The 12,546-nt window shown below is 41.2% G+C and overlaps 1 protein-coding gene across 2 annotated transcripts; it reads left to right on the forward strand.

The window, feature by feature from the left end:
* The first annotated feature begins 266 nt into the window (after nt 1–266).
* Nucleotides 267–11,946, forward strand: LOC139107499 (uncharacterized). 2 transcript variants are annotated; one of them, XM_070665150.1, is made up of 9 exons: nt 271–975; nt 2,779–2,811; nt 3,534–3,599; nt 4,923–5,170; nt 5,331–5,589; nt 5,739–6,120; nt 6,221–6,424; nt 6,999–7,105; nt 8,354–9,575. In XM_070665150.1, the coding sequence occupies exons 1-9, from the start codon at nt 898–900 to the stop codon at nt 9,422–9,424; spliced, it is 2,448 nt and encodes an 815-aa protein (XP_070521251.1). In that variant the 5' UTR covers nt 271–897; the 3' UTR covers nt 9,425–9,575. The 2 variants fall into 2 exon arrangements, with proteins under 2 accessions (XP_070521250.1, XP_070521251.1); XM_070665149.1 differs by lacking the exon at nt 6,999–7,105 and having other exon boundaries at nt 267–975; nt 8,354–11,946.
* The last annotated feature ends 600 nt before the right edge of the window (nt 11,947–12,546 follow it).

Raw genomic sequence — 12,546 nt, forward strand, 5'->3', positions numbered from 1 at the left:
CAGAATACAAATCATATTATTTTATAATTAATTTGTCGGTGACGGTCAAATTAACGCGCCACTAGGTACTGATCATGCGCGCCATCTTAGCCAATGAAATTTAGGTAATATTTCTTCTCTCTTTTCGGCTTCACTCCTCTTGCCTATGTTCTGGGCTTACACTCCATCCATCCCTATATTCCTATATCCATGGTACGATCAACTTCGGTGCGGCCGTGCGCACTCGAGCGAGGGCCAGCGCAGCGCGCCGACGGCAGCGTAAACCGCTCTCGTCGCCGCCGCCGATGATGAGCGAGGGATTGACTCTTGGTGCATCGCGACTTTCGACAGTAATTGCGACCGCGGAGGTGCGAGGGAGAAGTGGCACACGAGGCGTGAGATAAAGTGCATAAAGTGAGAGTGCATGCGCCGCGCGAGCTCAGCGAAATCGCGCTCGGGCGAAAGGAAGAGGGAGCGATAGGAGAAGAGATTGTGCGACGACAAGGGGGCGGGAGGGTGCAGGAAGAAACGGGGAAGAAAGAGACACGCGTTTGTGTGGCGCGTACGTGCGTCGCGACGAGGCGCAACACCACACGGCGCACACTATCGCGCGGCGGGGAAACGGCCCGAAGTTTGGAGCAGACGGGCGGAACGGAGACGCGGCGAAACGAGACGGGACAAGAACGTGACGTGACGTTGAGTACGGCGTCGCAGGCCGCCGCTGCTCGTCGGACAATTGCAACTCTCGCTTACCGCGGCTTTGAGAGGAGCGTTGCCAATTGCACCCGCCGTGCGTCCCCGTCGCCTCGCCTCCCGACGTGCCGCGGGGAACGGACACCACGGATCGAGGGGGTTGCCGCCGCCAGGGTTGCCGAGAAAGAAGCGCAGCACTGACGCGCTGACCACCTGCCTAGAAGCATGGAAATATCCAAGAGCCTGCACGAGGAGATCGTCGCTGTGCAACAGAAACTGCAGAGCGCGATACTTGAGCATCAGGTGAGAAAAAGAGAGCATGAGCGAGCGAAAGAGAGAGAGAGAGAGAGAGAGATCGCGATGCTGCGTGTACGATAGTGATCGAGGCACGGACTGCCGGGGGTTAAGAGGGGGCGAGAAGGCACGGCAAAGAAGTCCTCCACCTTCTCGCGTTTATCCTTGGAGATCGACGAAGCTTTTATTTTTCTGTGATGGCCACACGAGGGACGCGAAGTGGCCCCCTTCTCCCTTCGGCTCACGAGGATCCCCAACTCTGTACGATAAATCGATCGCTCGATACTCGAGCGACAGATCCGTCAGCGTTTTACGCGGATAGTTTCAAGAATTGGAAAGTAATTTTCGTAGGGCGTAGGGCAGCGAAGATCGTGTCTGAAGAACTCCCATTTACAGCCAAATGCATAAGCTCTCCTCCCTCTCCCTCTTTCTCTCTCGGTCCTTCCCTCCGTTTATTCTCTTTAATTTTTTTTTCGTGCGCGAAAGACGGCCTCGAAAGCAGTCAAGAAATTCATTGCGAAGTTCGGATGGAGTTAGCGTCTTTAATTTAATCGACGATCGGATCTCGTCGTCGAGAACTTGTTGATCATTTAAGAGCCAGCGAGGATCAGCCTTCCATCGTTTTTGCGTGGCCTCCATTTTTATAATATCGGTAACTTTGTAGATTCCTTTGTGCCGCCTCGAGCGCGTCCACTAGAACCCAATGAGACAATTCTCAAATTCCTTCCCGAATCTTTGTCCAGCTGCCAGAAGAGATTTTTCGCATCAATTTCACGCTTCTTTAAGCGGTCCCGAAAGTTGGCGCGCGTCTGATCGATTCGCAATGTGACGCTCCACTGGGGATCGATACCTTCTGAATTATCCGGCTGCGCTTCTCGTTTTTCTGCTAGAAAGAATTCTCGACGCAGCCGCAACTAACGCAAACTTCCACGCTGGTTGACCGAGACTTAGTTCTTCGATTCAGGACACTCCTTGTAGATCCCGTGGATTCCATAGATCCTGCAAAGAAAATAAAATTGTTAGTCAAGCCGAGTGGCATCGATATCAAACGCGTCATAGCTGTACCGCGATCGCAAAGTACGATTTATGTAACCAAAGTTCGCGTATTTTGTTGGTGGGGAGCAAGGCACGAGTCGATACTTGCGCTGGGAAAGCTTCCTGCAGTCCACGCTTGATTCACTTTTGCCCAGAATGCTGGCAAGGTCGTTTGCTCTTCTACTTTTACATCGAGTTCCGTCGAGTTTGTCGGCGGAAGTGACGAATTGTTCGTCGACAATCAGCAGAGATAAAAAAAAAAAAAAAAAAGGGAGAGAAATCACCTTTTTGCCCGTTAGAGGAATAATAATATTATAAAAGTCAATTATAAGCAAAATTTTATGAATGCAATGTATAATTAGTAATCTTACAAATCATAATTAAAGATGCGATAACAAAGAGAAGATTTTCTTGAATCTGATATATATTCTTGTACATTAATTAATTTGTAAACGTATATTAGCTCTGGACGATTAAATTGCGCTTAAGTCGCAATGATCACTTTTCAAAGCGACAGAAAAAAGTTAAATGGAAATTGCGACGAGTTAACGGAATGCTAAAAAGCGGAATTCTAAATTGCGTCTTTATTAATTAATGGAGATATTAACGGGAGCGGGATGAGAACGTAATGGCGTAATGGCGCATTTTGCTCTAGTTAGTCGCACACATTGACATACTTTCGGCTGAATTATCTCCCGCTTGGTCTTTTATTCTAGTTTAAACTATAAAATTCCACGTTATTTTTTTTTTTTCTAACTTCAACGTTTTATGTTGCAGATATACGTGGAAAGGCTGAAGGATGATCCAAACGTAAGCACCGTTATTATATAATTAATGATTCATGTATTATATAATGTGATAATGTATAACAGGGCACTAAGTATAAATTTTAAAGTTATTGCTCTAAACTGCTAAGAAGTGAGAAACTCTCTTTCTCGGTTTAAACACATTAAACGAACTTCCAATTTTATGAAATATATGAATACTTCACGCCGAATAATCTTCGCGTCACGGATTTGCGGCCCGATATAATTTGTTTCGAATTACGGTGAGATTCGGGATTCAGAAGAGAACAATCGATGCAGTGAGACTTTGCAGGAGTCTGTGCGTGCTGCTTCTGGAATCTCGTAAGCCGCGCGCAACAAACTTCGGCCAGACACTTCGTCTCGAGGCAATTAGTACCGCGGATGTTATTTATGTATATCTAGGGAAACTTTGCTCTTATACATACCTAAAACCGAATTATTAATTCGATTATAATTCCCAGCAATTGTTCCAGAGAAAAAAAAAGTTCTCTAACATATCACTTTATTACATAATATATTAATCAATGATTTTAAGTCAATTCTCTTATTTATTTGAGTGAAGAGTTATTTGATCACTTTTGTTTTGCATCTGCAATACATGCATCGATGTTACACAGTTATTTCACGAAAGCTTCGACGCACGCAACTCGCCCTAATTCCGATAGTTACGTAGTTCTAGTTTGTATGTGTTTGGACTTGGAATCATGATGTGAAATCTTGTTACAGAACCCAGACATTCTTGGCGAGATAAAAAATATTCAGGTGAACATCGTATCTTTGGGAAGATGCCAGGTAAGCGCGGACAATTGATTTTCTTTTTATGTTGCATGTATGTACATAGTGATGCGAATTTATATGTGGCCTTTTCTCAAGTCTTTGCTACGAGACCCTGCAAATTTTACAATCAATCTCTTAACTGATCGATCGTGGAATTTTAATCACGAAAATATAGTTAAATTTACAGCAATTGAGCTTAAGAAGCTAGCAATTCTATTTCCTGACTAATCTAAACATACGTCAGCTATGAAACCGGGAAGAATTACCGTTCTGTAAGTTACATTATCAGGGCTATTATTGATCCGAGGTGTTAGCTGCTACATAGCAAAAACTTTGGCATGCCTTGCTTAACTTTTGCAATGTACCAGGTCTTATCGTGCCGCAGTAACACTCACGTGGTACTGACTGTGAAATGGCTAAATATATTGAGTATGGGTATACGAGTTAGGAAAGTTTTCAATGGAAAAGAAAAGTATTAGCAAAATTTTCTGGTTTTTATCATACCAAGATTAAACGAGCGGGGAGATGATATTTATCTTTCTCGCGCGTGTAATTATGTCTGCCCGTCCCTTTCCAATATCGACGCTCTCTTTCCGTCGACGGTATTGATAACGGACGAGATAAATAGTCAGGATATAGTGGACGTGAGATAGACGGGAGATATAGATGATACGCAGAGGATGCGAGAGTGGGAAAGCACGATGCGATCGCGGGGGTACGGGGGTGTGCTGGCCGAGGGAGGGAGGCGACAATTCAGAAAGAAGAAGTGAGAGCGACTTGAGCGAAGGAGAGAAGCCGGGAGGCAGAGACGGAGCGGTTCAAAATCAATAAAATGTCCTGTGAAAACGTTTTCGGCTCTTTATAAAATCTCCGCGTCTTCTTTCATTCGTTTACACCCCTCGCCGAACTTTCTGCTCCACTCTTGCAGCTTTCGTGACCGTTTTTCCTGTTTCTATATTCTCCAGGCCATTTTTTTCCAACAACTATCTGTGTCTCCACTTTAAAAGTGGCAGAAACTTTCCCTTGGGCTTTGCGAAAGTTAACTTTTGAGTATATATATATAATAAACACGCATTTACTTCATACATTTAATCGTATAACGTCAATTTATATTTCTTGGCAAGTTTTTGCTGTATATTTATATTTTTATAATAAAATTGTACATGTAACACATGATTGTTTAAATGTTTGTACATGTATGTTACTCTTTGCAGAAATATACTGCAGTTAGTATGTTTCGTTTCACTTGTACAAGCTATTTCTAAGGATCTCTTTTAGAAATCACCGATATTAAGTAACGCTACGATGTGCTATATATATCTCTGGTTGTTAATACAGAAGCAGATTGTGCAGCGGCTGCGCAAAGAGGTGGACGCGTTCAAGGCAGACAACGCGAATGGATCGAAAGTTTCTATACCGTCTCTTCTCGGACTGAACAACAATAATCATATTACAAATAATAATGAAACGAAGCATGAAGCGGCTGCCAATGGTTTCGAAACGAAGCCTTCGAAAGAAGACTATGAAGAAGTTGTTAGAAATGGCGATGTCCATCATTCGCGGCCACGAGATAATGATTGTGCGAAGTAAGCGTTTGCGCATTAAAAAACCTTGAAAAATCAAGTCCTATTTAATTACAATATAAATTAATTACGATCGAATTTGTTCTCATCCAGAATCATACGAATATGCCCATTTATTATAATAAAGATTTTGGATTTTTTTTAATTGAAAGTTTCTTTTCAGGATTCGTCCTAGCTCAGTGGAAACTGTTTCCGGAGAAGATGACATCGTTGAGGTATCATTGGATGATAATTCTAACGATAAACAGGAAGAGGTGCCGAAGGAACATAATGTCGAATCGTCTGAGAAGTACAATTATTTGAATTGCCTCGGGCTTATTACCAAATCTAAATGTATGGAGTTGCAGAATAGGAGAGTGGAAAGAAAACGTCGTAGCACAGCTAATCCACAATTTGTATATTCCCTGTTTGAACAACCATCTGTAAGTATACGTACAGACTTATACTTACCGTGTACAGACACGGTGTTACATGAAATTAATTTAAGATATTTTGAAGAGAAATATCTTTTCAATATGATTATATTAATTGAATTTAGCTAATTATTCGTATTTTGACACAAACATTTTAGAAGCGAAAAAGACATTTTTATTTGCAATCTGGAAATGCTCCTCACACTCGGCAAACGACTGCACGTATGAACGGTCCATCGCCACCACCTAATAAAACTCAACCAACCAAATCTACCTCGCCACCGGCGCAAACGGTAACGAAGTCGTTGATCCCAATCCAAAAATCCACTACTAGGCCAAATATTCTCAGAAACGCAGACAGCAAAGTCTACGTGAATAAAAACAAAATAGAAGACAGTCAAATAAGACTGTCTGCATCTAGTGCCAAATCTATTCAACCAATAGGTAGCAAGGCTGTTCACATACCCGGATTACCGTCTAGTTTAACTATCGAAAGGATTGGGAGCGACTCTATTGTATGCATCTGTTGTGAAAATCCAGGTAAAAATATCGCTTTAATTAAAAAACTTAAGTTTTTTACAGTTTCTGTATGCATATGTACACATTATTGCATATACATATGCGATATGTCATTTTCTAGGTTCGTTGACAACGTGCAAGAATTGCTCAAGTAATTATCATATTTCGTGTCACACCCGATCAACGCCTCCACCCAGAATCTGTCCAAAATGTGCATTATCAATGGATGAGGATGAAGACATAAAAAAAGAGGAAGAAGCAGAATTTAAAGGACAAGCGGAAGGCGACAATAAATTACTGCATTACAAAAAAGACGAAAAATTCGGTAAATCGTCCTCGGTTTCTTGAAAAAAAAACCATCTTCCTTTAATAGCGCTAAGCGTGTGATTGACAAAAAAGTTCTTATTCCTACAACTTTAGTTATGAAAGGTTCGCGATAAGCTTATGTCATTTTGTGGCAGCAAGTCGGCTGAGAATTATTGATTTTCTAATTATGAAAGAAAACCGACTATTTTTTTGCTGCCTTTTCAGTTAAATAGATTGTAGAGTAACAATGAGGTGCATATACGTGAACTTGGCCAAGATAAAATCATGAAGGACCGGTAAATCGGCGCAAGCACATTATTTTAAATAAACATAGGAATTTGTATAACATGAGTCCATAACTTCTAGATTTAACATACAACGAGGTATCGCAGCGTTGCCGCAGACTTAATTGAGCGTAGACACGCACACACAGAGTAAACGAGAGAGGCAACCTGCCGGAAGAAGTGTCCGCGTGTGAGACCGGCTTCTCGATTACGGCCGAAGAATTTGCAATTAAGAAGAACTTTTTGGTCGATCGTCCACGATAGGGCACAAAAAAACAACTTGTGTATTGAACGCAAAATATCTTGCAGAGGAAAAAGAGAGAGAAAGATATGAGCTGCGCGAGCGAAACTCGGATCTGAGATTGCAGGTTTACGAGTTGGAAAAACGCTCACAACTACTCGGCCAGTCACTCCAGGTTCGTCCTGTGGCCTACATAGAGACAATAAAGTTCACTTTTATTTGGAATGCTCTTAAGTTAATCGAATATTTAAATTGCAAATAATTTTCGTCCTTTTGTTTTTTCATCCAAAAGAACCTGCAAGATCTCTGCGTTTTCATTATTTTTTTTTGCTATTCCTGTGATATTTTAGACAAGTCAATTCTATTTCTTAAAATATTTCTACAAATATGAAAATTGATCTCTTATATTTAATGCATAATATATGTGCAATATATATAGAACGTAATAATTTTATTGCTTTAAAGTATGTTTTTCTAATATATCAATTTAATTAGGAATCGACTAGTCCACTTGGATATTTCAGGATATTTTAATTAATTAATTTTTTTGCGTTGACGAGTATGATTTAGCTTAATTTTTAAAATAATTTATTTTTTTTTATTTATAATATATAGATGAGATTTGCTTATTGCATTGGTAAGAATACAAAGAGCTTGATTGTTTAAAAAGGGGGGAAGTATCAAGAAAGTCTCTGTCAAGCAATATAAAAACTTTATTATATAAAATATTAAATCATATTTTTAGAGTGATATTTTATATGTACTAATGGCATGGTAATATTTGTATTATTTTTTTTTATTTAGCGATATGGCTGCATTTTTAGATATTTATCATATATTTTGATATTTGTCTTGTTAAAAAAATTTTCACGAGAAAAGAAGAGCCAATCAATATACATACGTAATAACCTTATGACATGCTATTATTATGTGACATAAAAACATTATTTTATAATATACTATTAATATTTCTAATAATTTACATCTTGCATATAAAAAATAATTAATGAGATATAAAAAAAATAACACTGTATATTATAATATACAGGATGACTTATTTTACATCCTCCTCGAAGCCATACGAACTTTGGCCTGAAACATTATTTTCTAAAGTGCTTAATTTGTGAGATAATCGAGATGGGCATTTAAAAATGGTAAATTAAGAACACTGTAAATTAAAAAATGCATGATATTGAAAATTTATATAATTTAGCTCTTTTTTTCGCAATGAAAATTTTTGACAAGTAATTAAAAAAAAATTGATATTATATGTGTCATACGACACATGTAATATCAGTGTAAACCATTCTGGACGGAAAAAAATGCAAGTACAAAAATTAAAATTGGAAAGAACACTTGCATATATTTCTTTGGTAAATTTTTTAATTAAATGTTTAACACATTTATATTTTCTTTACAATAGTTGCAACAACGAATGCGTCAGGATTTATTGGGGAAGCAAGAGAAGACCCAGAAATCAATAAAGCGTCTGGTGGACTTCATAAAGTTGATACAGCTCAGAAAAAACACGTCCTCTCCACCATCTTCAACGTCAGTCAGCTGCCTGCCTCGACCTTCCTCATCCCGATCGCCAAAAACGATATCTCCGTCTCAAACGTCAAGCAGTCAGAAAACAACAAGCTCATCTCGGTCTCCGATACTGAATCCCGACAAGACACCACACATCGCAACCATCACGTCGTCAATCACTCACGATCAGGCGTCAGCTATATCCAAGAAAAGCAGATGTCCCACGCCCACCAATTGCCCAGTACCGCCGTCCAGCCAGAAAAACGTCAACCATATCTCATCGTCAAGAAAGTCACCGAATCGGCTGGAAGGTCCAGTCAGTCTACTAGCAGTGAAACCGAAGATCAAAACCGCTTCAGCTACCAATTGCCGACCAGTTGCAGCATTACCATTCAGACCGACCGCCAGCCCATCGCCACCTACAGTCGTGACAGCTGTAAAAAACAAGCCAATCGCGCAGCCTCATTCCACAATTTCACCATATCAAAATTGTCAAATTCTCTTCACTCCATCTCGGACGACCATCAGCTGGACCGAGCAGCCTTCAACGGCAGGAAGCTCAAATTCTCGCGCGACAAATTCTGTAACAATCAGCCAATCCGATCAGCCACAGAAATCTTATTGTCTTCTTACGGCGACGCCGAGAGTAACGAAAACGAGCCGCAACGGTCAAGATCAGTTGGATCAGCGGAGGAAGCAACAATGGCGAATTTCGACTGTCGTTACAGGTACCGATCAAGAAACTTCATCCACTCATTGTTCCCAGGCCATAACAAGTCCCATATCCTCACCAGTCGTATACGCGAGTCACGAAGTTTCAGCCCAAATGATCGAGACTGCCCGCTCCTGCGACGGCAACTCTGCCACCAAAAACGCGAACTGGAGCTGCACAAGCAACCAGACAGCAAGCCAACAGCAGTCCAATTCCAGCGGCGTTCTCTCACACGGTTCTTCGAGCACGTGAAATTGGAAGAAGCGCATATATCAGCGCCACTTAGAACAAAGCTAGCACACAAGAATAAGGTCGGTAATAACGACGTCGACGAAACTCTCCGGGAAGACAACTCGTGTGACGAGCAATACGATGACGATGGTACCGTTGCTGAAGCTCCACTGTTAACATCATGCGACTCGAAAAATGCCCGTGACAATGTCGCGAGAAAAGTACCAGTCCGTCGTTTTTCAGACACAGCTTTGATACAATCCGGCTACGGACTCGCTCGCATTAACTCGTATCCGTCGTTAATTCTACGGCGTTCAGTGGAGCGAGAGGATAATCGACTGACCACAACATCTACGATGTCAGCGGCGGCAGCATTGCGCATTGCACAAAACAATCTTTCGGAGCTTCGTAACGAGGTTTCAGTTCCTGACGATAAGGCTGACATCGAGAGACAAGACTTACCCAGTGGTGGACGGTTGAGAAGCAGAAGCAATAGCAACAGTAGTAGTAGTAGTGGCCACAGTGATACACCAGAGCAAGCAATGAACGTGAACGATCTCACAGATAATTTTAATATTCTGGCCATGAGTCTCGCCTCTCCGAAAGAAAGGGGCGACGAGTTAGAGCAAGTCGGCAACGATTCCGCGTCGGCTGAGTGAGGCTGACTCCGCCACTGGTTAGAAATAGTTAGATTAAATTATGTTGAATTAAGACTCCTGGTTCTATATCGAATTACGAGCACAATTTAATAGCGAGAAACCATATAGATCTTTTTTTTGCACTATAATGTTGAAATAAATTTTTTCATTTGTCGCTATTCATATTCAATAGTGAATTAGTAATGTAAAGAATATGCTCGAGTCTGTGCGTTGCATCTCCAGCAAAAAATAAATTTTTAAATAGCCGATACAAATTCATTAATACACTTGCAGGTTAAAAAACATATATTTACTAATTTACACTATTGAATATTGGTAGTACAAGGAGGATAAAGATAAATAATTTATAATGCAAAACGAAAAACAAGAAGAGCCTTAACATTGTCGATCGTGCTCATCGTTAATCGCGTTCTGAAACCTGCGGTTTCTCAACGGCACGTTCGTGTTTTCTTAAAAAAAAGCGAGATGCGCAGATCGTCGTCGAATCATAGCAATTATATCAGTATACGATCGCGTCTTACTCTAGAAATATTTTAACGAAGATAGTTTAGCGACATCTTAAAAAGTTTTTATGCAAAATATGTCAACTTGAACGCATGCCGCATCTCCCAATGTATCGCGACTTACAACGCGTAAGGTGAAGGAAATCATTGCCGCAGTTGTATTAGTCATTTCACTTCGCAGACCGTTTAGAATTCGCACGATGGTTTCATGCGATCCGAGTGTTAGAGTAGATCACCCGAGACCAGACGCACTTCTTTTTGTGAAATTAATTTTGTTTTTTTTTGTTTTTTTTTTCTCTTGTTTCTTGTATTCATGATTATTAGCTTTTGATGCAAGAAAGTGTTATCGCGAGAATCTTTTTTTTCAAAATGAAATTTATACATAATGCACGCGTGCAGAACGGTATTTATTTAATTCAGATTATATTTTTAAAAAATCCTTCATCCGGTTGTGACATCACAATTATCGAAAGGAACTCCGTATATTCCTCCGCAACTAAACGAACCGTGCACATATCCGGGACGTCGCGCGATTACATCCCAACAGAATAGAACACGGGAGAAAGCCTAACTATTTACGTAAATCAAGTCACATTACCATACTGCCTTAATAGTGATGTAAAAGCGGTTTTTAAAACTTGGCGAGTGCGGATCGCGGACGCGACGCAGATGACGGTCGGCGAACGAGAGCAATCATAATGGAGTAATACGACTAATCAAATTCTTGTTACCATAATCGAAAGAGTTAGATATTAAGGACCATCGTTTGTAAGTTCCATAAAGCGACGCGGTTAAACCGATCGTCCCGTTTCTCACGAAAGTTATATCCTTGCCGAAAGGTAGTTCACGAGGAGAGAGAAAGGAAGAATTGCGTACGTGTGTGTGTATGTATGTGAGCGAGTATGCATGAATGATGTGCATGCATTTGTAAGCATACTGTTTTGTCGATGCAAACTTCGACAATGTTTGACGTTGCGTTGATTTTAATTTGTTTATAATTGTTTTTCGTCCGAACAGAGCGGAGCTGTGATCTTTTGCAATGCTTTACTTGCAAAAGAGACCGAAACGGGGGATCATTTAAATTTAATTATTTCGCCATGAGAACCCTCCACGATATTAGTATTATAATTTTTTTTTTTTTTTTTGTCGCGCCTAAATTTATTTGTGCGAGCCGATTTATTCGTTTATTTATTTCGTGTTAGTACTCACCGGACGTTAATCCACCGGTGTTCGTTCGACATTTATACCCAATTAATGTATAAAAGAAAGAAAGAAGGAAGGAAGGGGGAGAGATATTGTTAAATATGCAGCGTAGGCAACGAGGTAATGAGATTGAGAGATTCGTATTTTTTATTAAATAAAAACAACTTAAGCAGTGCAATGTTGACGCGTTTCAGCTTGTAAAAAAAAAAAAGAACCTCGATCCTCGAGCTTTTCCAAACCCCGAGGTGCTCTCTCAGTCTCCAAGCCGAGATTTTATATCGTCGCTTATCTCACTCGATCGAGGGGGATGTTTCGCGGCGCGCTCGGCGCGGACGTCAAATCGCGGACCGTTCCCGCTGGAAAAAAGGGCTAAACTGCGGCGACGCGAGGGTGGAAGCGGTGGAGTTACCGACTTGGACAAACAATCGGCTAATGACATGTAAATATGGCGGAGCTAATCAAGCGGCTGTGCCAACAGGCCGCGGGAGGAGACGCCACGACCCGCTCGCTCGCTCGCTCGCTCGCTCGCTCGTGAACGCACACGGGGGTGAAAGGAAAGGGCATCCGACTCGATGTATTTGCGAGCCCGACCTGCGCACATGCGTCGCGCTGTAGCAACGCGCGCGTACATATTTAATGGTTGCACGTTAATTGCGCTCTGTTTGCCCATTCCCCATTCTACGCTCCATCTACACGTCCACCCACATTCTCTTCACCCTTTCCGTGCCGCAATTCTCCTTTGTTAGCGTGCGCGCCGCGCCGCCGCGGTTCGATTTTA

Source organism: Cardiocondyla obscurior, linkage group LG13 (genome assembly GCF_019399895.1).
Source record: "Cardiocondyla obscurior isolate alpha-2009 linkage group LG13, Cobs3.1, whole genome shotgun sequence".
In the NCBI taxonomy this organism is placed as follows: Eukaryota; Metazoa; Arthropoda; class Insecta; order Hymenoptera; family Formicidae; genus Cardiocondyla; species Cardiocondyla obscurior.

Bases quoted from the DNA above. Each gene is read 5' to 3' on its own strand.
- LOC139107499 (XM_070665149.1), top strand. From the start codon at position 898: ATGGAAATATCCAAGAGCCTGCACGAGGAGATCGTCGCTGTGCAACAG. The intron at 6,121-6,220 runs GTAAAAATATCG...GTCATTTTCTAG, and splicing joins CATCTGTTGTGAAAATCCAG to GTTCGTTGACAACGTGCAAG. The intron at 6,425-8,353 runs GTAAATCGTCCT...TCTTTACAATAG, and splicing joins CAAAAAAGACGAAAAATTCG to TTGCAACAACGAATGCGTCA.